Source organism: Symphalangus syndactylus, chromosome 14 (assembly GCF_028878055.3).
Source record: "Symphalangus syndactylus isolate Jambi chromosome 14, NHGRI_mSymSyn1-v2.1_pri, whole genome shotgun sequence".
NCBI classification, from domain to species: Eukaryota; Metazoa; Chordata; class Mammalia; order Primates; family Hylobatidae; genus Symphalangus; species Symphalangus syndactylus.
In genome coordinates this window covers 38,755,081-38,779,897 of record NC_072436.2, presented here as the reverse complement: position 1 = coordinate 38,779,897, position 24,817 = coordinate 38,755,081, and the positions used below count along the sequence as shown (strand labels likewise).

The window sequence follows — 24,817 nt, the reverse complement described above, 5'->3', positions numbered from 1 at the left end:
CGATGAATCCCTGTGGTGCCAGGCAGGAATGGGCTGCTTGGGGACCCAATGAGCTCCCAGGGCCTTTCTGCTGCTTCCTCTACCCCTATATTTTGCTTGGCTCTCCAACTTGACTCGGCTCCAGGTAAAGTTGGAAACTTCTCTTGCAAACAGACCTTCAGCTTCTCCAGTGGGGGGGTGTGTTTGGAAGAGGAGGCTCTCCCTTTCCTACTTCCTCATTTGGGGCACTCACAGTATTCGGGGTGTCTCCTGGGTCCTGCAGGAACAGACTGCTTCCTTCAGAGGGTCTGTGGGTCCTCTCAGGATTGCTGGTCTGTTTTTGCAGTCGATCTGTAGCTAAAATTCACAGTGCAAGCCTTCGCATGCTATTCTGTCCGGAGCTGTAATCTAATCCTGCCTCCCATCCGCCAGGATCCCCTCTGCCTTCTGATTAGTTATTTTTGTACAATGTCTTTTAATTTGATCTTCTCTGATGTTTACTCATTATAACTTCGTTTATTTTTAATTCAGGAGTAATCCTATTCATTATCGAAAACTGAGAAAGTTCAGAAATAAATATGATCCATATGTGTGCACATACTCATATATGTGTACACACCTATTTAATGGGGTTATTCTGTACCTGCTGTTCTGTACCTGGTTTTCCCTTAAATAAGCATTCCTAGCATGGAACTAGAATCACGTGTGCCTTATACCTGGGGTGAGGAATGGGAGGTAAATGGGAGAGAGGGAGAATGTTGAGGTGGGTGGGTGATTCTGATCCCATTGAACAGAAGACATACTGGCTGGAGAGGCGAGTACAGAATCAGCTTAGCACAGGCCCCTCTTCTGCCTTGGTCTCCTGGGGGTGCAGCTGCTGATGCCCACTGGGGCTGACCCCAGAGCACCAGGCCTTGGGGGCCCAGCAGATTCTGTCTCAGGGCCTAAAATCTCACGGATAGGCTTGTTTTTCTAAGGATGTGAGTACAGAGAGTGGGTTGTAAAACCAGGCCAGCAAAGGGACAAAGAACTCGAAATCCAGTAATGGGATTCTGATGCTATCCACGGTGGGGGCAGCCCAGGGAGGACCTTTCCCTCTAGCTGCTGCTGACGAGATATCCTTGAGAGCAGGCCCGTGGGGCAGACTTTCCATATGAACAAGAGGCCAGATGTGCCAGGAAAGCATAGTCAGATGGGCTCACACAAGGCCCCGGCTCCTCCCCCAGCTTCCCTAGGCCCCAAGCCACTCTGCTAGCCAGGCCGGATCCCCTGTTTCTTGGTGATGACAGGCAGGGATGGGCCAGGCCCTGGGGAGTCTGCAGTTTCTCTACCACCTCTGCTCCCCTGAGCTTGCTCTCATGGATCATTGCCTAAAATGGTTTATTTTCAAGTCTTTGCCAGTAAAGTTCACATTTTTAAACTTATTTTGTAGTAATTATAGATTCATAGGAAGTTGCAACGATAGTTCAGAGAGGCCTCCTGTCCCCGTCCCCAGCTTCCCCTGGTGGCTGCATCTTTCCTAACAGTAGTACAGTATCAGAGCCCAGAAGCTGCCCTTGGTACTTGGGGGGCTCCACTTTTCTCACGTGTAGATTCAGGGAATCACCACTGCATCAAGGCACAGGGCTGCCACTCACCACAAAGAGCTCCTCCGTGCTACCCTTTCAGTGTGCACCCCCTACCCTGCCCTCCCTTGCCCCCTCCTGAACAAACCCCTGAAAACCACAAATTTCATTCCTACAATTTTGTTATTTCCAGAAAGTTATATAAATAAATGAAATCACACAGTATATGGGTGTTTGAGGTTGGCTTCTTCCACTCAGCCTAGTGCTCTTGAGCACCATCCAAGCTGCGGCCTCTGTCAATAGCTCCTTCCCTCTTACTGCTAAGTAGCGTTCCGTGGTCTGGCTTTGCCGTCATTTGTTTAACCATTCGCCTATTGAGAAACAGTTTGCCTGTTTCCAGTTCTTGGCTGTTCCAAATAAAGCTGCTGTGAAAACTTGTGTGCAGGCTTTTGTGTGGGGGTAATGCTCAGTTCTCCAGGGAAAATGCCCCTGTATGATTGCTGGGTGGTGTAGTAAATGTACGCTTTACTAAGAAACTGACAAACTATTTTCCAGAGTGGCTGGAGAATAACTTCTGCGTTTTACATCCCCACTAGAGACTGATGAAACTTTATCAGTAAAGTTCATGTTTTATGTAGTTTACTGGTGAATTTAGATTTCTTATTTAAAGACAATATTAATTTTGAAACATAATCTCCAAATGCAGAAAAGGTTTGAATGGGTGAATTTTAAGATGAGAACAGACATCCATTTATTTTCTCTCTCCTTCATGTAGCAAGTGTGTGTGCCTCTAGGGAGCCTGGGGTGGGTGCAGCTCACACCCCTGCCCTGCTCTGGAGCCAGCTGTCTGCGGGTGCTGGGGGCCAACCATGCCATTACCTGTACAATGCGAGGTGACTCATCAGCTTTTTTATAAGCTGAAGGGTGGAAGCTGCAAGCTCACCCAGGTGACTGTGAACAAGGAAATGCTTTATGAATATGACTCCAATAAATTATTTTAACTGTCAACCTTGTCACTAGTTGACTGATGAGATTTTTGACTAGTTTAAAACAAACAGCTAAGATTCCTAGAGGTTCAGAAAGTTAAAAGGGGAGACCATGCAAACTCTTTGTTTGATGTTAGATGTTTTCCTTTCAGCTGCTTAACTCGCCAGCACATTAGTCAGAGAGAAATCCTCTGAGCCCTTAGAGGTTCATCCCAAGCTCTTCCAGTTCGGCGAGTTCGTTGTATGTCTAACCCAAATGGCCAGTACCACCTTCATTCCAACCTGCTGCTGCTTCTACTCTGTTTATATGGAAGAGCCTGTCAGAAACTCACTGAAGCCAGGGGCCTCCGGGGAGCCCCCTAGGGCCAACTCTGTGTGGACTGAAAGTGACTGGATGGGGCTGGGAGAAGAAATTAGGGCCCCTCTTAGGCCGGACCTTAGGGCAGGCATCTTCCTCTTCCTTCTAACTGTGCCTTAGAAGTTGAGTTTTCCAGGAGGAGAAATCATCTCCCTTGCTTTCCTCTGCTCCCCCGTCAGTTCTCCATACTTCCAGGAGCAGCAAAGTTAACTCAATTTACCCCAGTTTATTTTATAATTTTCTTTTCATGCTTCAGCCTTTCTGTCTCTGTCCCTCTCTTCACTCCCCTCACTGCCATGTGGCCTCTTCCTGTCCTTGGTCCGGCTCCCACAGGGAAGCACCCTTCTCTTCTGTTCTCCTGCAGGACATGGGAGCCACCAACCTCTGTGCCCATGGGACCATGGGGTCCCATTGGAATAATGGCCGAGGATGTCCCCTGGAAGACAAGGACGGGAGAACATGGGGAAAGGGAAGGCCTTGGGCTGGGGAAGAGCAAGGCCTCCCAGGAGAGAAGATGAAAAAGGCCATGGGACAGGAGTTGGATGCGAACCTCCCCACGCTGCCTGTGGCCACCTTGGCCTTCCTGCCCCTTGGCCAGGCCCAGCCCCTACTCTGGGAGGCCACTGTGTATTCAGGTTCAGTAAAATAGAGTCAGTCAGGATGGGGCCTAAAGTTTGGCTCTGCTTCTTCATTGCTGTGAGACCCTGGGCAGGTTACTTAATCACTCTGAGCCGCAGTTTCGTCAACAATGGAAACAGAAACAATAAATAGAAACAAGGATCCTATAAGACAGCTGTGGGGTTTGAATGTGGACTTCATAGGAAATGTCAGGACATGGTGAGTGAGTGCTCCATAATGCCAGCCCATACTACTTTAGCGTTGGCGGTCATTGGACCTCTTACTAGAAAGTGCATTGTAAGACAAGTAACAATTGTAAGTCAACAAGTGTTTATTGAAACACTACTGCCAATCTAGCCCCATGCTCTGCTCTTAGGGGCATACAAAAATAAGACAGTCATTGAGGGGATAAGGTAAGGCATGAGCCTCTCTTAAAGGAGTGCTGCAACTAACACACTGAAGATGCAATGAGCACTCCAGGACAGGAGACAGGTGAAAGGCAGGGGCTGCACAGCCACAGCTGCCCAGAGGCCCCGAGAGCCAGTTGGTGTCGGGACAAGATGATTCAAGGAGGAGCTTGACATTCTTGAAGGGCTTGGATTGATGGGTGACGCATTTTCTTGTTCAGATTAGGACTGCCTGGGACCAGGAAATTAACAAATATATAAAGTCAGGGTACAAGAAAGACTTAAATCCCCCACTTAAATCCCAAGTATTCATTCAAGCTGAGCACCTACTCTCTCTCTGCCAAGCACTGGCGATACAAAAATAAACAAGACAGACATGGCCCCTGCCTGTGGAGCCTGATGCGTAATGAGGGCGGTGGAGAACAGCCAAGGAAATCTGTAAAGGCGCCGTGCCTGTCACGGTCCAGTAGGAAACAGAAACCATGATAGGTGCTTCACACGGAGGGGATTCAATACAAGGACTTGTTGACACAGTTGTTGGAAGGCTGGATGAACAGAAAGGGGCCACTGAACAATCCGGAGAATAATAAGCACTCACAGTAGCTGCCACCCACCGCCAGAATCAGGGACAGAGGGGCAGCGATGCTGATGCTCAAACATATAGATGAAGCTGTCTCTGCCTTGCCAGCGCTCAGAACAGTGTGGGGGTGCTGGGAGACAGTGTTCACCCTAAAGAAAGGGCACTGGGACCCTCATTTCCAGCTGCTGCTGCTGATTCTGGAGAGACAATGGCAAGACCTGGAAAAGAAAGCAGGAAGCCCCCACTTCTCTCCTAACATCCCAGCCTCCCTCCAAGTCCTCCCCTGCCAGAACCTAGCAAGGAATCAGCCACCGAGGGAGCCCACACCACACAGCAAAGAGACGCTGGGAACCATCTGGCCTGGCCCCGCATCCCTGGCCACTCCGGCCCCTGTCTGAACTTCCAGCCCTGGTCTTTCCCTGGCTGTCCAGCAGGACCATGAGCAGCCGTCCCTGAACCAGTGACCTCTCTCAACTCGGCCAAGACAAACAACCAAGCACACTGTCAGAAGGCCAGCCCACCCGGAGGGGTCCACAGCATTGACGGCTGCCCTGAAGGAGCCACCGGCTGCTGGCACGGAGCCTAACAGAGAGGCCCTGGGCAGTCTGACCCACTGGACCCAGGGCGAGCCCCAGACAAGGAGCCTTGCCAGTAGAAGTGCTGGCTCTCTCCACCATTCCCAGGAGCTTTCTCCCCAGAGAACCTTCCCCTGGGCAGGGCAGATCTGTGGGAGTCAGGAGAGGCTCCTAGAGTGTTGTCCAGATTGGCAACACTCAGGGCAAAGGGCCCTAGTGCGGAGGAGCTCGAGGACCCCGGCCTTTGCCGCCTCATCTCTTTCCAGCCCCTCCCCTGCCTTGTCCATCCCTGCCAGCCAGCTCCTAGCCTCGGGCCCTCTTTGCCTCCTGAAGAGACCAGCCTCTCCCTCAGTCACCACCTGGTCAGGGTCCCCCATCTCAGCCAGAATGGATGGCTGCTCAGGCCCCACACAGGCCCCACCCCATTGGACAGGGCCAGCCCTTATAGCACGTTCCACAGCACTAGCTCCCTGTGGCACCACTTCCTGTCCCCTGGCCACAAACTGTCCCTAGAAGATACCAGCGGGATCCCAGAGTACAGCCTCAGTGGGATCCCCATCCAGAGGGGCCAAATATCATGGGTCTGGGACTCCAGAGTCTTCGGACCTCTTTCAAAGAAGGCTGGATTCTTTGAGCTTTGCTTTTCTACTTCAGCACTATTCACAGATTCCCCCCACCAGCCTCCCTCCAACACTGCCCATCTGGACTCTCTCTCTGCCCCAGTGATGTTGGGGGAGGCATGGAGGGGGATGTGAATTAATTTGAGCACCGTCCTCTCTGACAGCACATATTTTAGTAGTGTGTCCTATGTACCAGGGCAGTGGGGCATCTCAGGATGACAAGGGGTGCCAGTGGGGTCAGGGAGGAGGCAGAGTGGTGGGAAAAGCCTTCCCGGGGAATCCTGAGGGCAGGTTGCTCCCTACCCTACTGGGAGAATTTCTGGGGCCTGGGAGGTGATGGAGCAGGAAATATGTGAGGATGAAACAAATACACGTCTGTCACCATTTGGTTCAGGCTCCTGGCAGGAATGCCAGTCTGTGGCTGGGCCACAATGGAATGCCCAGAAGGTAGCAGGTGGTGCCACCTTCATGGGCATCTATCTGTCCCAGGAAGCTGAGGCTGTGAGCAGCTAGTGAGTGGTGTGTTCAGCAGCCCCCTCCTCCTTTCTCAAGTGAGTCAGTGACATGTACCAAGCACTTGCTTTATGCCAGGCTCCGTGCTTTACTCCAGAGACAGAGACCTCAGGGCACAGTCCTGCCTGCAGGAGCTCAGAGTTCCAACAGGAGGCAGGGAAGAGACAAAGAGAGACAATGAAAGTGGAGAGTGACCCTAAGGGAGGTGTGCTGGGGGGCTTGGTAGTCAAGGGTGGCTTCCTGGAGTAGGTGACATGGTCTGGTCCCTGCCTTTCAAGGTCTGGTCATAGATAGACTGGGGATCAGCTGGGGAGAGCCAAGCAAGCAATCCATCAACCAGTACTAAGTGACCCGGTGCCTAATGAAGGGCAGGTTATTAGTCACAAAAAGTCTGTGGGCTCCTGAGGAGAAAGGAGGGTATGGGACTTCCCCTGAGCCTGAGTCCAGGGATCATCAGGCAACTTCTTGGGGGGAACATGGGCAGGAACATGAAGTTAATCAATGTACGGGGACCAAACAGGGAGAGTGAGAAAGAGGACACTGGGGCAGAGGGCCAGGGAGAGTGGGGAAGCCCAGCCACGGGGCCGCAGCAGGAGCAGGATGCCTTCCCCTTGCTGCTTTACAGCACTTCTGTGCTTTTCTAAGGTACACGGGTAGACAAAAGGGAAAATATGCCCCCCCAAATGCTGTGTTTAATTTTGTCCTCTTCCTTGTTTTTAAGAGACAAGAAGGAAAAGGGCTTTAGACTTTGGGTGGAAAAGAATGTTCTAATTAGTCAATTTTATGTCACATTGTAAATCTGTGCTGTTTGGTCAGTAAAAAGTGAAGGCAGTCAGTCTGAATGGGCGGAAGTGGTGCTGGGCGAGGAGGAAGCAGGACTGGGGATGCCTGGCCCTGACTCAGGGCCCCCCCAGACTGCGCTTCCTGCCACTCTGGTGTGCCCATCCCAGAGAGGCCGGGCGCACTGCCAGCCCCATTCTGTGAGTGCTTATGAGTACCAAGGACGCCCTTACATGACTCGCTCAGCCAGGAGCAGCTGCGGACACGAGTTCCCACCAGTGCTGGATGGAAGTTCCTGCCAACACTGTTATCCAGTGGGAGATGAGACCCGGCCTTCACTGGAGGCCTTAGGAGCCTGGGCTGGCAATTTCCTGCTAGCCTTAAAGCCACAGAAAAAGAAAATTCTCCCTCCACGAGTCAGGATGCAGTGACTCAGGGTTTGGAAGTGTGCTAGGTTGAACTGCGGAGTGTGGAACTTTCGTGCAATGCTACTTGTTTTCAGGGTGCTCTTGGGGTGCTGGAGACAGACCTGCCACGCCCCTACTGGGTAACTGAGGATGCCCCTCTGCCTTTTAAAGCCAGCATCCTCCTGTATTCAAAGCACAAAGGAGATAAGGACGGCTGCTCAGGCTTCATGAGGCTGCAGGGCCAGTGACATGGGGGTGGGAGCTGCCTCATGGGCTGTAAGCAGCACCCAGGTGGGCTCTGGGTCTCTTAGCCACCCACAGGGAGACTTGCAGTCAGGTGAACCCTGCCCAGGAGCACCCAGCACAGCCTGGCTGGGTCCCTGACCTCCAGCTGTGGCACTTGGGGTACATGCGTGTGGAAGACCCTAGCTTTGGTACAGGGAGTTCCAGCCGCACAGAGGTAGAGCACTCCAGGGCTCCTCCCACTCTCCCTGACAACGGGCCTGTCATCTCACCACATTTCCCTTCACCTTCCTCAGCAGCTCCCACTCCCACCCAGACCCCCGCATGGCCCCTCAGGCCCTGGGATGGGGCTCCTGCTGCAGCCGCCAGGCTGGGGCCTGTGCTGGGCTGTGGCCTACCCATGGGACAGTGCTGTGAAGGGGAGGAGTGGTCCAGGGGCGGGCAGGAAGGAAGGCACGCTGGAGCAAGGGTTTCCACAAACTCACCCACAGAAAGAGAGAGATTTCCATCGCAACCTGGTACACTATAGGCGGGTGCGGGTGTGTGTGTAAGTGAAACAAAAGATCCAGGAAACAGTATTTCCCTTTCCTGTACACAATACGCTCCTATACTTTATATCCTAGTCTGCTTAAGTTCTTTTTTTTGGGGGGGGGGGGTACAGAGTCTTGCTCTGTCACCCAGGCTGGAGTACAGTGGTACAAGTATAGTTCACTGCAGCCTCGAACTCCTGAGCCCAAAGGATCCTCCCCGCACTCTGCCTTCCAAGTAGCTAGGACTACAGGTGTGCTCAGTTAATTTTTTGAAGTGTTTTCTGGAGACGGGATCTCATTTTGTTGCCTAGGCTGGCCTCAAATGCCTAGCCTCAAGCAATCCTCCCACCTCAGCTTCCCAAAGTGCTGGGATTACAAGTGTGACCCATTATGCCCAGTTGGCTTCAGTTCTTAATGCTGGTTGATAATCCTCTAAATGGAGTCACAATCCATGAATGAGTCTCACTCATAGTTTGCCAGTCCCAGGGCTGGGGGAAGTGATGGAGGCTTGGGGAGCCCAGCATAAAGGCAGAGGGTGGGTGTCCTGAGTGTGGCCTTGGAGTCAGGGGAGGCAGTGGAGTGTTTGAAGAGAGGGTGAGGGGTATGGGTGACCTGCACAGACTTGAACCCCAGGGACTCCTCAGCAGTGCTATGAAAGGGTTGCTGCCGGCTGGGACTGGCCTTAACAGAAGGGAAATGCACTATCTCGTGTCCTGCGATCTGGGTCAGCAGCTCGGTCATGTCATCTGGGATGTAGCTCCTTTCAGCTTTCTCCTCCTCCATTTCATAGCTCCAGGTTCACCACTGCACAATAATGGCCAGAGCAAGAAAGGGACCATTGTGCCCTATGCCCCCTTCTTAGACACCGGGTAGACTTTCCCGCTGTCTTGTTGACCAGGACTAAGTCAAGTATGTGTCGCTAGTAGGGAATGTGATGAGCCTAATGGCGTGGGCAGCGACATCCCCTTACTGGTGAGAGCCCAGTTGGGGAACTCACTCCACAAAAACAGTTTATAAGGAGAGAACTCGCTCTGCAACAAGGCATTTGCTGCAGCATCATCTGTGACAGGAAAAAGCTAGAACACCCCACATACCCTGACTAGGGCCTAATTGAGTAAATGAGGTTTTATCAACTTGATGGAAGATAATTTTGACACTGAAAATACAGTGGACCCTCATAACTCCTGGATTCTGTATTTGCACATTCACCCACTTGCTAAGATGTGTTTGTAACCCCCAAATTAATACACTTGGTGCTTTCACAGTCATTGACATGCTCGAGCAGCGAAAAACTTGAGTTGCCAGACACGCACACACGTTCCCAGCTGAGGTCAAGCAAGGTGACACTCTGCCTTCCTGTTTGAGTTCTTGTGCTATAAGGTGTCCTTTTCGAGGTCCCCTTAGTGCTGCGTGTTCAGAAGCAAACTCCCACTCATTTTGTGTGAACAGAACCAAACTCCCAAGGGATGCGAAAGTGGCAGGAACACGTGCACATCTGTTTGACAGAGCTGTGACTCTTGAGGCATTTTGCATGGCAACTGCCTGACGGGGTCTGAAGCACAGCCCCGGCGTAGGCCTTGTCTTGTTTTTCCTTTTTTTTGAGACAGGGTATTTCTCTGTCACCTATGCTGAAGTGCAGCGGCACAATCAGGGCTGTCTGCCTCCCGGGCTCAAGTGATCCTCCCATCTCAGCCCCCTGAGTAGCTGGGACTACAGGCATGTGCCACCATGTCTGGCTAATGTTTGTATTTTTTAGAGACAGGGTTTTGCCATGTTGCCCAGGCTGCTTTTGAACACTTGGGCTCAAGTGATCCCCACCTTGGCCTCCCAAAGTGCTGGAATTACAGGTGTGAGCCACTGCACCCAGCTGTTTTTTCCTTTGAAGGGTGTGCATCAAAGAGCTATTTGGACACCTGTGTTCATAGCAGCATTATTCACAATAGCCAAAAGGTGGAAGCAACCCAAGTGTGTATAAGCAGATGAGTGGATAAACCAACTGTGACACACAGTTGGCAGACCTGGAATATTATTCGGCCCTGAAAAAGAAGGAAATTCTACACATGCTACCACACAGATGAACTTTGAGGACATTATGCTAAGCAAGAAAAGGCAGTCACAAAAGGACAAATATGGCATGATTCCATTCGTATCAGGTACCCAGAGTAGACAGAAAGTAGAATGGTGGTTGCCAGGGACTGTGGGGAGAGAAGAGTGGGGAGTTGTTGTTTAATGGGTGCAGAGTTTCAGACCTGCAAGATGGAAAGCACTCTGGAGATGGATGGTGGTGATGGGTGCACGACAGTGTGAATGAACATGAATGCCACTGAACTGTACACTTAAAAATGGTTAAGATGGTGGATTTTGTTATATGTATTTAACCACAATTTTTAAAAAGAGAGAGAGGTATATAGTAGACAAGAGATCCTGGACTTAAACAGCATGCACTCTGCATATGTGAATGCGAGGGACTATCGTTTCCTTCATCCTGAAACATCACAGTGGCAGAGGGAGCCTGCAGGGCATCAAGGTTCCCACTGTGGGCAACGCCCACGTGAGTCCTTTACAGAGCCCATTCTTGCCTGGCCCGTGGTGGGACCAGGGGACCCCGGCTCACTTGTGTGCTGATGACATGAGCCGCACCCATCTTGACTGGGGTCTTTTCCTCTCAGCCTGAAGTTTTTTAGGCTTTATGAAGTCTGTGGTCATCTGAGTGCCAGGGAAGAGAAGGAGAGGCAAAGCTGTCATAAAAATTAAGAGACGCAGTAAGAAAAGGAATTTGGGGTTGGCAGTACATGAAACCTGCCATGCTGAAGCAATGCCCAGCTATGCGGAAAAACCTGCCACCAGGTACCCACCCCTGGCACTCCTCCCTGCTTCTCAGCTCCTTGTCTGCCCCACCCCAAACCCACACCTCCCAGCCACAGCCCAGAGCCCTGGCCACACAGACCTGAGACCGTGCATCTTTTTGACATATCCTTCACTGTTCCCAGGGCGTCATTACTCAGGCAGAGTCTGTCTCAGAACCTCAGTGTGTGATCCCAGCCCCTGCAGCAGCCCCTCTCCGGCCCATGAGGGGCTTCCAGCTGCTCTGTGCAAGTGAGCAGATCCACTCTCTCCAAAGGCCATCCTCCTTATCTCTTTCCCATTCAGAATTCTCCATGAGTCTCCAATGCCCACGCAGCTTTCTTTTCTTTTTAAATTTACATATTATTTGTTTGGGGTTAGTTTAAACGTGAACATGGTCCTACATTCAAAACTGTCTCCAAGCCAAGAGGTTCTGCTTCCCGAGTCCAAGGCACTGACTGGCTGATTGGGTCTCATTCTGGAAATATTCTGTTCACCTGCAACAAATGCACATATATACAGACACTCACACGTGCATTTTCTTATTTTTCTGCACAAATCATAGCACACTGGGTACACTGGTCTGTGCCTTTACAAATTCTTGGAGCTTGTTCCATTTTGGGTTATAGAATTTTCTCTCTCTTTTTTTTTTTTTTTTGTTTTGTTTTTGAAGATTGCAGAGTGTTTCACTTTGCAGACATAATTGATTTAACTGGTCGCCTCTGGATAAAGGGGTCATTTCCTAGCTTTTCTGTAATCAACAGGCTGCAATAAACAACTTTTATATTTGTCATTTTGCTCACGTGCATCATTTGTAGGACAAATTCCATCAAGTGAAATTACTGAGTTGAACAGTATGTGCATTTAATGTTTTGATCAATATTGCCAAAATAATAGAGTCGTTGATGGCACAGTTATTTAACCTGGAGGTGGCAATGGACTTCAACTGGGAGGTTGCAGACGGACACTGGGGGTCTGTGAGTCCCCAGATTTGTAGGCAAAAATTGTGTGTGTGTGTGTGTGTGTGTGTGTGGTGTGTAGGTACATTTTTCTTGGCAACCAAAGCTATCATCAACTCATAAGAAGGGTCTGTGCCGTCTAAATGTTATCTCACCCACCCAGCTGAGTGATCTCCCATCTCTCCTTTCCAAAAGTGAATTTCCCATCCTTTAGAGAGGCGTCTCTTGGACATTCCCTCCTCTGTTTCTTTCTCATGGAACATCCCTTCCTGCCTTCTGTGCCATTCCAAATGGTTATGGCTGCTACAGCCAACATTCACCATGTGCCAGACAGACTCACCAAACCCTCACAAAGGCCAGATGATAGAGGGGCCATTGAGACCCCCACCTCCTCTATTTGATAGACAGGCACACAGAGGCACAGACAAGCTAAATGACCTACCCACCAGGCAGAGCTGGGATTCAAACCCAGGAGGAATGGCGCTGCATGGTGCATGGACTGGAGGTGAGAGTAGAAGCAGAGAGCTGGCCTCAGGCTTTCTCAGCCCTGGCCACCCCGCTAGGGAACTCTCAACAACGCAGCCTCCCTTACCTGTTCAAGCAGACTCTCTGGTGCAGGACCCAGACCCTGGGGCTTTCTTGAAGTCCTCAAAGTGTTCTGGCAGTAGCAGGACTTGGAGTGCTGCCTGGAGGGTAGTGCTCAGGTATGCGTGTGTTTGAGAAGCTCTTTGCCCCCACAACACATTTTTTGCCAGCTTCTTTTTCTGTTAAAGCAGTTTTCAAAATAATAAGCATCCTCCAAAAGTGACCAAAGAAGTTTTTGTTTTAAGTATCATTTTGAACTCATGGATTTTACCTTAGTTGATGCATTCCAATCCATCATAGCTGTAAGAAGCTCAAGCCGTCCCATCTTTGGGCAGCAGGAGCCTGCTGAGTCCTTTTGACTGGACCTCAGGAGCCTTTGGAAATTTTCTCACTCTCTGGTGTGGTAACATCCAGGCTCAACCTCCCTCTCCAAACCTGGCATCAGCCCTTTCTTCCTGGACTCCAGTCTGGGTGTTGTTACCCCAGTTCTTACATTCTAGCTCTTAACCAACTTTCTAAACATGAAGGAGCTCTTCGTGTTCTAGAGAAGAACAGGTTTTAAAAACCTATTGTTAAGCTCCATCTTTCCTTAAGAAGTCCTTTCAAGTTTCAGTTCAGCCTCTTGGAAAATTCGTATATGACTGTGTGTGTTTGCTTATAAGAAAAGGATCTGCCAAAGTTGTGCTTGAAATCTACTTGCTCTAAATGGCTCGCTGTAATCAAATATTTCTCCACTTTGAGGGCCAGCCCCAACCACTGAAAAATATCTCCTGCTCTGAGGAAATACAAAAATAAGCATTAAAATGGGAAAGCAGTTTAGGCCACCAGGAACTTTGGAAAGCCAAATATGAGCTTTAAGAAAAAGTAAAAACAAATACTCAAAGTTTTCACAACTATAAGGAATCCAACCTAGACTACTTGAGACAGAAATGAGATCACGAACTCTACTGGGTTTCAATCCACCTGCAGCCCTTGGCTCTGGTCCCTCCTCCTGTTTAGGAGGTAGAGGGGTGTGGAAATAAGAAGTGAGTGACTTTCTTCTGCAGAACATTGATTCTGCAACACTGAAGCCATTGCAGGAAGGTTCCCATGATGTTTGAGCAGATTCCCAAATGCTCAGAGGCCCCTGGCCTGTTGTGAAAGGTAGGACAAGGATCCCTAAGCCATAGCTGGAACCCGGAGAGAGGAAGCCACTGATGGGCTCCCTGAGACTCCAGGTATGATGTCCCCATCAAGGCCTCTAATGCCCCAGGCAGACCTTGGCTGAGGCTCTAGCAGGCCACCCTCTGGCACATTCTAGGAGCCTCTACCTGGCCCTGCCTTTGGCCTTGAAACCTGGTTTTTAGGGCAAGAACCACAAGTGTCCTACACCATGTCCAAGTCCCACCATGCACTGCCTGTGTGACCTCAGGCCCCAGTCCCCTCCGGTACAGTATTACCTCATGGACTGTGGCAAAGATAAAATGCGCAAATGTAAGTAACATGCATATGGCTGTATCTGGCCAGGCAAGCTTCAGATGGCAAGAGGGGGACCGGGACCCCTCTGCAGGCACTGACTGGCAAGATGGGACTGAGGTTCCCTTGCTGTCCCCATGCCTGGCACAGGTGAGCTGGCAGTAAGCAGTGGAAAGTATCGAATGCTAGTTCTCTGGTCTTTCCAAGGGAGTTAGAATTGTTGTGTGGACTAAATGAGGCAGTCTGAGTGAATGCATTTTATCAACCGTAAAGTACCTGGTGAACCACTAATAACCAGCATTGTTTGGGTGCTGTTCATGTGCCAGCATCTTAATACACTTCTCATGGCTTCTTGGCAAGTGCCTTAAAGCTGAGCCCTGGTACCTTTCTGAAGCATCAGCAGCCCTTGTCATTGGGATTGACATGCAACAGCACAGTTAAGGGGGAGCCAGAGGACAGAGGCTTCTGTTCCTCACCACCCTCTCCCTAGGACAAGCCAGCCTTGACTCATTCTCCGGCAGTCTCAGACCAGCCTAGGACTTCCAAAATTCACTTGGATATTGATTGTTAAGGAGGAATTTGCTACCAGAACTGGTGCTTTAAGAGGTGGCCATGCTGCTGGAATTGTTTTCCGGCCCCATAAAGCTATGATTGTCCTCCTTGCTGAGGAGTCTCTGCCTTGTGGTCAACTTCCTGTTCTCTTCTGGCTTCTCATCTCCCTTTTCATTTTTCTCCTTAAAAGACCATGAATATTCCATAAATCCAAAGACAACTGCCAGACAACAGCATGTGGAAGCCTCAGAAGGGAAAGGGTGACATATCTATGTCTATGTATTGGCCAGTTGTAAGGTACGAACTGCTGGTCCCAGAAAGCTAAGGATATAGTTTGGAAAGCAGAACTGAAGTTGTATATCTTTTGGCTGAGCTATACAGAAGGGCGTGAAGGTGGGGCACAGTGGCTCATGCCTGTAATCTCAGCACCTTGGGAGGCCAAGCCAGGAGGATTGCTTGAGGCCAAGGGTTTAAGACCAGCCTGGGCAACACAGCAAGACCCTGTCTCTACAAAAAATAAAATAAAAATTGGCCAGGATTGGTAGTATGTACCTGTAGTCCTAGCTACTTAGGAGGCTGAGGTGGGAGGATCATTTGCTCTCAGGAGTTGGAGGCTGCAGTGAGCCATGATTGCACCTCTGCACTCCAGCCTGAGTGACAGAGAGAGACTCTCTCAAGAAAAAAAAGTGAGTGAAGTTGTTTGGTCTAGAAAGTTTCTAATACATCATTCAGAACTGAGCTACCTCCACGGACATGAGCTCCCAATAAAAATTCACTAAGTATAAGAGGAAACAAGTGAACAAGAATAGAAGTTAACGGAAGCCACAAACTGCAGAATCAAGCTATTAAGGCCAAGTGAATGGAATTTTCAGATATTAAATGCAGAATGAATACTAAGCAGGAGTAATAAAAAGATATCCACATCTCAACACATGGTATCACTGTTTCACAAACTGCAGAATGCCAAAGACACAGTGAAGACTAAATATAGCCAAATAAGGAAGACAGATCCCTACAAAGCAAGAGTTCACCTGACAGCTGACCTTTCAATGGCAACAATGGAAGCCAGAATCAACAGAATAATATGGAAAAATATACAACACAGTGGAAATATATCTTGGAAGTGCGGAGAGAAAATAATTGTCAGGGGAAATTTAAGGACGTTTTCTAATAAATCAAACAGACTACTACCCTCTGACCTTCACTAAAGAGACTACTAAAGGTTGCACTCCAGGAAGAAGGAAAATTATCTCAGGAAGAAAATCTGGAACGCAAGAATATCTTCATGACTCAAAATAGAGAAGAATTTCTTAAACTTGATAAAAACATAGTCAATAAAGGAAAAGATTGACATATTCAACTGCATTAAAATTACCGGCTTAGTTAATCAGAGGAAACCATAAAATATGTGAATGCTAGCAGAATATATTTGCAATGTTTATGACAGTCCATGAAATCCACACCATTAGCAATAATTCCTATGAATCCATAAGAAAAAGAAAAATGTATTTAAAAATATTTAACTGATTAAAAAAATACAAAACTTTACAGAGGAGGAAATATTAATGGCTAACAAATATATAAAAATAAGCTCTATCTCATGAGTAAACAATTACACAGTGTCAGTGAGCAACAGGGAGTGTCCCACAGCATGGTGTGAGGTTAGTGGGGTGAGGGGATGTGGTCCACTGAGGACTCCAGGTCCTTTTTAAAGAGACAGTCACAACTCATTTCAGCCTACTCTGGCCTGAGAAATGGGTACACTGTGGCCAGTACCATGGATTTCTAAAGAAATGTCCCAAATCTGGATTTTCCATGTGAAACATCCTGTTTTGAATATTGGGAACTTATTCAGAATTGTTTAAAAGTGTATATGCCAATACTGCTTGAGCCAAAAGACACATTCGCAAGCTAGACTTGGCCTAGAGTCCCTCTGTTCGTGACCTCTGCATTAACCCCTTGAATTTTCTAACAATCGGACCTGACTTTACCGTGACTCAGAGGGGCCAGCCTTCCTTCCCCATTTCCCTCTTGGTTCCCTCCTAACTTCACCTGAACTTGTAACTAGAGACAGAAAAGAGACACCCTGCAAAGGGAAACATACTCCACACTAGCTAATGAAGCCCCTTCTTTTATGCTTTTATCTTCCAGATATTTGGGTTCCTGGTCTGGACCCTGGTAGCTGCCACCCACATAGTATACCCATTGCTGCAAGGATGGGTGATGTATGTCTCGCTCACCTCGTTTCTCATCTCCTTGATGTTCCTGTTGTCTTACTTGTTTGGATTTTACAAAAGATTTGAATCCTGGAGAGTTCTGGTAAGGACCAGCAGCATGGCTCTTCCTGGGTGGACGTTCTGGGTTGGGTGAGGACGATTGGCCTTTCTGGGCAGGGAGGGATCCTGGGCTAGGCTCCTATGGAACCAAGATTTTTTATCTTACCATTTTCACTAACATGCCAAAATGAAGACATTTATCCACAAGAGTAAATAATTCCTGGTATTCCCCTTCACTGTCTTCCCTGTTAGGAGAATACACAATGACCTGTGATCAAGCATATTCTGATGTGTTCCCCCTAAATTTTCTTCCTGATAAAATCCTTGGAGCAATGCTGAAGAAAAAGCTAGTAGGAAAAAAATCACTTCATTCTCAAGGCCTTATCACAATCCCTGTGACAGGTTATTTCTTCCATATCCCAAATGAATTATATGCAAAGTATATATGTATATATATATATATACTTTAATTGTACTCTACAAATAATTTTGGATGTAGATACTTTCATTTAATATTACATCGTTAGTTTTTATTTATTGCATCATCGCAAAAAACCATTTAAAAGTGTTCCACACTGAACAATTGAAGACATATTTAAAAGTACAGAATATTGTATTATAGGCCCTCATGTAGCCATAACCCAGATTCCAGCATTATGAAGACCTTAACACATTTGTTTCATCTAGCCTTTATCCCCACTAAGGAATTTTAAAGCAAACCCCAAAATCATGCCATTCTATTCCACACACTTCAGTATGTTTCCAAAAAACCCCCGCAAACTTTCTCACATTATCACATGTATACAAAGTAAACAATTCCTCAGCATACCTAAGACAGTATACAGTGGTCCCCCTATCTCTGGAGGATAAGTCCCAAGACCCCCCCCAGGAGATGCCTGAATCCTCAGAGAGTACTGAACCCCAAATTTGCTATGCATGCATTTCTTTTTCCTCTCTACAATTTCACAGATAGACAATTCATTCTTACTATAGATCTTAACAACCTCAGCATATTTTTTTCTTTTCTTATTAAGTTAAAAACTTATACTGTTTAACTTAAAGAAAGCACTCTATGACTTCTTTTTGGCATATCCAAATTGCCAGCATCACTACTCTTGCAATTTGGGGCCGTTATGAAGTAAAATAAGGATTCTTTGAATGCAAGCACTGCAATGCCACAACAGTCGATCTGATAGCCCAGATGAGTACAAAGTGTCTAATATGGGTGGCATAGACAGTGTAGACATGCTAGACAAAGGTCTGATTCACATTTCAGGTGGAACAGGGTGGGACAGTGCAAGATTTCATCATTGTACTCAGAAAGGCACACATTTAATCATTAATTTCTGGAATTTTTCATTTAATATTTCAGACCAAGATTGACTTTGGGTAACTGAAATATCTTTATTAATCTGCCATTGCTTATGACATAGATATTACATTAAAAACACTGTGTATTAGTCTATTCTCACATTGCTATAAACAACCAGAGACTGGGTAAATTATAAAGAAAGGTTTAATTGACTCATAGTTCCTCATGGTTAGGGAGGCCTCAGGAAACTTACAAGCACAGTGGAAGGTGAAGGGTAAGCAAGGCATGCCTTGAATGGCAGCAGGAGAGATGGGGGAGGGGAAGTGTCATACTTTTAAACCATCAGATCCCATGAGAACACATTCACTATCATGAGAACAGCATAGGGGAAACTGCCCCCATGATCCAATCATCTCCCACCAGGTCCCTCCCTTGATACATAAGGATTACAATTGGAGATGAGATTTGGGTGGGGACAAAGAGCCAAACCATATCATTATACCACTGGCCCCTCCCAAATCTCATCCTTCTCACATTTAAAAATACAATCATGCCTTCTCAACAGTCCCCCAAAGTTTCAACTTATTCCAGCATTAACCCAAAAGTCTAAGTCCAAAGTCTCATCTAAGACAAGAGAAGTCTCTTCTGCCTACGAGCCTGTAAAATCAAAAAGCAAGTTAGTTACTACCAAGACACAATAAGAGTACAGGCATTGGGTAAATGCTCCCATTCCAAATGGGAGAAATTGGTCAAAACAAAGGGGCTACAGGCCCCATGCAAGTCCTAAGCCCAGCTGGGCAGCCATTAAATGTCAACATTCCAAAATCTCCTTTGACTTTATGTCTCACATTCAAGTCACACTGTTGCAAAGGGTGGGCACCCAAGACCTTGCGCAGCTCCACCCCTGTGGCTCATCACAGTACAGCCCCTGCAGCTGCTTTCACAAACTGGCATTGAGTGTCTGTGGTTTTTCAAGGTGACCAATGCAAACTGTCAGTGGACCTACCATTCTGGGGTCTGAAGGACAGCTCTTCTCACAGCTCTACTAGCCAGTGCCACAGTGGGGACTCTGTGTGGGGGGTCTGACCCCACATTTCCCTTCTGCACTGCCCTAGTAGAGGTTCTTCATAAGGGCTCCACTCCTGCAGCAGACTGTGCCTGTACATCCAGGCATTTCCATACCTCCTCTGAAATCATGGCAGAGGTTCCTAAACCTCAATTCTTGCCTTCTGCATGCCTGTAGGTCCAACACCATGTGTCAGCTGCCAAGGCTTGGGGCTTACACCCTGTGAAGCAATGGCCCAAGCTGTACCTTGGCCCCCAACTGCTGGAGCTGGGGCAGCTGGGTTGCAGAGTGCTGTGTTCCAGGACTGTGCACAGCAACAGGACCCTGAGCCTGGTCCACAAAACCATTTTTCCCTCCTAGGTCTCTGAGCCTGTGATGGGAGGGGCTGCTGTGGAGATCTCTGAAATGCCCTGGAGATATCTTCCCCTTTGTCTTGGGGACCCTCATTACTTATGAAAATCTCTGCAGCTGACAGCCTGAATTTATCCCCAGAAAGTATGTTTTTCTTTTCTACCACATGGTCAGGCTGCAAATTTTCCAAACTTGTATGTTCTGCTTCCCTTTTAAACATAAGTTCCAATTTTGGACCATCTCTTTGTGAATGCATATGACTGTACACTTTCAGGAAAAGTCAGGTCACATCTTGAATGCTTCAATGCTTAGAAATTTCTTCTGCCAGTTATCCCAAATCATCTCTTTTAAGTTCAAAGTTCCACAGATCTCTAGGGCAGGGGTAAAACGCCACCAGTCTCTTTGCTAAAGCATAGCAAGAGTGACCTTCATTCCAGTTCCCAATAAGTTCCTCATCTCCATCTGAGACCACCTCAGCCTGGATTTCATTGTCCATATCACTATCAGCATTTTGGTCAGAATCATTCAACAAGTCTCTAGAAAGTTCCAAACTTTCCTACATCTTCCTGTCTTCTTCTGAGTACCCCAAACTGTTCCAACCTCTGCCCATTATCCAGTTCCAAAGTTGCTTTGGAATTTTTTTATAGCAGTGCCTGACTCCAGGTACCAATTTTCTGTATTAGTCTGTTCTTACACTGCTATAAAGAACTACCTGAGACTGGGTAATTTATAAGGAAAAGAGGTTTAATTGGCTCACAGTTCCGCATGGCTAGGGAGGCCTCAGGAACCTTACAATCATGGTGGAAGGCGAAGGGGAAGCAAAGCACACCTTACATGGCAGCAGAAGAGAGTGAAAGAGGGAAGTGTCACACTTTTAAACCATCAGATCTTATGAGGACTCCCTCACTATCACAAGAACAGCATGGGGAAACTGACCCCATAATCCGATCATCTCCCACCAGGTCCCTCCCCCAACATGTGGGGATTACAATTCGAGAGGAGATTTGGGGGGGACACAGAGCCAAACCAAATCACACTGCGAAAAAAAAAAAGCAGGAGTCTAGGGGGCTGGCCTGCCTCATTTGCTCATTCTTTACAGCTGTGTAGCCAGAGAGGAACATGCTCACCTGATTGACGTGGCCATGCGTGGCTCTGCTCTGCATTTCCAGGACAGCCTGTACCACGGGACCACTGGCATCCTGTATATGAGCGCTGCCGTCCTGCAAGTACATGCCACGATCGTTTCTGAGAAACTGGACCCGAGAATTTACTACATTAATTCGGCAGCCTCGGTGAGTGGGCTGGCCAAGGACAGCAGTCTTGGCTGGAGGATGTTTTGTGCAGGAGGCCTAACTTTGCTTGTGCTGTATAGACCCTGAGCCCTCCAGTAGAAGGAGCCATGGGGGCAGGGGAGAGGGATGTGTGTCCCTGTAAACCTGTGCACCCACGTTCAGGGGTCCTCTTTTACCTTCGATTGTTCCCACTCTAGCTTTCCTCTCTCTTAGACACCCCCCCACACTGTCTGCAGAATTTTCTTTTTCCAAAACACAAATTGGAACAGGTGTCTCTCTCCTACTGAAAATCCTTCAATGGCACCCACTGCCTTTGGAATGGGGCCCGCATCCCTCGGCATGGCTGAACTATTGAGAGATGAAGCAGGGAAGCGGAAAGTGGAAAGCCAAGGTCTCAGGGGAGGGGGCATCAGGGAAGGCCCTGTCAAGAGGACAGAAGGAGGCAGGGGCCACCAGGCAGCTACCCCTGCTAAGGTCCCTCTGTGTGCTCAAGGGCAGCCAGGAGGGTGATGTAGCTGGGACAGCTGGCCATGGAGGGCTGCAGGGGCCATTGCTGGTCTTGCAAGTTTAGGAAGTTAAACTCACCTGATGAGGAGGGAAGGGAGGCAGACAGGCTGGAAGGCAGCTGAAATATTTTGTGGCCACCCCAGAGGGTCACAGTGCACTCCACAGTGGGTGGCATTTACCTCCATCTAACCCATGTATGTGCTACTCGTCTATCTTGCTGCTATCTGCTTCTTATCTCTCAAATGTAAGCTCCATGAGGGCAGGAATTTTTGAATATTTTCTTCACTGTTATACCCACAGTTGTTCTTGAAGGAAAGCAGGTGCTTAAAAGATATTTGTGGACTGACTGACTGAATGAGGAGCGTGTGAGTGGACAGTGGGGCAGAGTGGGGCTGGGATGTTTGGCAGGGCCCGAAAAGTATTGAAGGTGACGGCCCTACCCTGAGAAAAGAGCAGAGCCATCATACAGCTTCAACATGGGGCAACATGATTGTGTTCTCCCCATGAGTGAGAAGTGTCCTCACTTGTCCACTTCTGCCTGCCCTGACCAAATGGTGGAGCAGATTCGAGAGGCAGGGCAGGCAGAAGTGGACAAGTGACACCATGAGGAGTCCTGCCAAGGGATGCCGGTGGCTGAGACAAGGGAGAAATGAATGTCCCAAGAGCTAGGCAGGGAAATCTGTAGCCTTTGGGGTGGCTTTGCATATGGCTGGCAAGGGAGGCAGGAGGAGCCAGGGGCCACAGGCATCAGGCTCAGGCAGTGGGGCGAGAGGAGGACCCTGGGGCCCACTGGGCTTGTAAGGCTTGTGAGGAAATGTCGGGGGCTCAGTGTGAGCCAGGAAGAGCTGGAGGAGGCCTGAACATTCACAAGGAGCTGATAAGCAGCCGCTCAGGACAGAGTTCTGGACCAGCGAGGGGAGCTGTAGGAATGTTCAGAACACAGGTTTGCTGGAGGTGGGCAGAGGAGAGCGGGCCTCGGGCAGGAGGTCAGCGTGGGATATGGGCCCAGGGCTAGGGTGGAGGTGAGCCTGTTTCACAGCCAGGTGCAGATGAGAGAGACTGCAGTCCGGAAAGGACACCAGGATGGCCCCGGGAGGCCCTGATGGAAAGTTTCCAAAAGAGGGAGTTGTTGGCCAGGGGTTGCTGCCCTCAGGCCAGGCAGGAGGCGAGGAGACAGGGTCATTCGTGGCCTCCTGGGCAGTGGGGCTGAGGGTCCCTGAGCAGGGGGAGGAGCTGGCGCGGCTGTCTCTAACAGTCACTCTCCACCTCCTTCCAGTTCTTTGCCTTCATCACCACGCTGCTCTACATTCTCCATGCCTTCAGCATCTATTACCGCTGATGCACAGGCGCCAGGCCAAAGGGGAAATGCTCTTTGAAAACCCCGATTATTGGTCCCCAAAAGCAGCTTCCAACGTTTGCCATCTGGATGATAAACAGAAGATCCACTAAAACGTCCACGGGATTAACAGCGTCCTTGCAGACTGAGCAATGACACCACATTTTGTTTGGACATTTAAATTCACTCTGCTGCATAGGAGGAAGGTTTTCTTTTTCCTGGGAAAACAACTGTCTCTTGGAATTATCTAACCATGAACTTGCTCTTCTAGACAACTTACATCAAAGCCCTCACTCCACTAATGGAGAATCCCAGCTCCACTAATGCCAAGTCTGTTTGGGAATTTTGCCTCAGCTGTGGGTTTCCCTAGAGTAGGTGCAGGGGAATACTCAGTCTGATTCTCTCTCTCTCTCTCTCTCTCTCTCTTTTTTTTTTCTTTTTGAGACGGAGTCTCACTCTGTCACCCAGGCTGGAGTGCAGTGGCACGATCTCCACTCACTGCAAGCTCCGCCTCCCGGGTTCCTGCCATTTTCCTGCCTCAGCCTCCTGAGTAGCTGGGACTACAGGCGCCCACCACCACGCCTGGCTAATTTTGTTGTATTTTTAGTAGAGACGGGGTTTCACCGTATTAGCTAGGATGGTCTCGATCTCCTGACCTCGTGACCCTCCCACCTCGGCCTCCCAAAGTGCTGGGAGCCACCGTGCCCAGCCTGATTCTCTTAAAATTGAAGAGGTGCCGCCAAGGCCTTCAGATCTAATGCAGATCCACAGACCTTGTTCCTGGTCCTTGTTCAGTCTGTGCTGGGGTGCTGCCAAGGCCTTCAGATCTAATGCAGACGCACAGACCTTGTTCCTGGTCCTTGTTCAGCCTGCGCTAGGGAGCCGTGATCCCAAGTTCCCGGGGATGCTGACAGGGTCAAGCCACCCTGCCCACCAGCCTCCCACTTCCCCTCCCCTTTCCTCTCCAGCATTGGGATCCAAGGAAAATCTGCATGAAGCCAATTTTGAGAGTAAATGTGTGGGGAAAATAAATTATTATACAGTAAGACCTGGGGCTTGAGGGGTGGGGAATGGGGAGGGAAGGGCACAGCCTGCTCCTCCATGAGTCTGACATCTCAGAAACTGCTCAGCTGCCGGACGCCTGGGTCAGGACTCCAAGACCCCACCTCTTAAGGACTGGTTCCTCAGAAAAGACCCTCAGGGAAAAAGGTGAAAACATTACATCCGTGGATTCTCCTGCCACAACCACATTGGAAGAAAATGCTGCCGCATCATCTCAGCGAGGAGTGAGGGACCCATGTCCCAGGGACCACGCTCCTTCACCTGCACTCACCTCCCTCACATTCTCTTAAGCACCCGGTGGCCCTCCAAAGCCTGGCAGAATGGTGGTGCCCACGGGGTTGGGCAAGGGCTCACCAGGACCTCAATGGGCAAAGTTGTGCACGCTAAAATATCAAATCAAGGTGCTTGGTTTTAAAGTAAATGTTTTTCTAAAGAAAGCTGTGCTCTTCTGCTGACCCGGACAAATAGAGCACAGCCCTGTAACTGCACGTGCCTTCTGCCATTGGGAATGAAATAAATTATTATGAGAAAGGGACTTGTCCTAACTAGTTTGAGACCTTACAGTTTTGTATCAACATTTTTCCCCTCCTGGGGTTTGCAGGGGCAGGGACAGAACTACAGGAGTCATGGGAAAGAAAATTCTGGCTTCACTACTGCTCACTGCTCACTTTCTGATCACTGTGATACTTTTCTTTTTTTTTGCAACCTGATACGTTGAAAAGCCTCCATGTGTCTCTCCTTTTGTTGCCTGGCAGCTGTCTAGGATGATCACTGTTTAATATTTACTAAGTAGCCACATGCAAATAAAAGTTGTTTGTATGGTAAAAAGGAGCAGTTGGTCGACTTCATCTTGTTAGCATCTGGAACTGGCCATCAGGTCCTAGGTGCTGTCAGTAATTTCAAGAAAAGCACCCTTTGGAGCATTTCACAACCTAAGTTCTCTGAGGGTGGGATCCCAGCCCACCTGGCCTTGCTTCTAGAGCAAGAGCGAATGGAGGTCACATTTGACTCCAGGGCTTTGGGTTTTTAATGTCATTTGTATTTGAGTAAGGACAGTTT

At 48.7% G+C, this 24,817-nt stretch overlaps 1 protein-coding gene across 2 annotated transcripts in view; it reads left to right on the top strand.

The window, feature by feature from the left end:
- Positions 1-24,589, top strand: part of MALL (mal, T cell differentiation protein like) — a 35,624-nt gene extending 11,035 nt beyond the window's left edge. For both annotated transcript variants that reach the window (XM_055242936.2, XM_055242935.2), the window contains 3 exons: positions 16,708-16,875; positions 20,731-20,853; positions 22,637-24,589. In XM_055242936.2, the coding sequence (XP_055098911.1) occupies positions 16,708-16,875; positions 20,731-20,853; positions 22,637-22,699 (354 nt within the window). In that variant the 3' untranslated portion in view covers positions 22,700-24,589. The remainder of the gene's footprint in view (positions 1-16,707; positions 16,876-20,730; positions 20,854-22,636) is intronic.
- Positions 24,590-24,817: the final 228 nt, after the last annotated feature.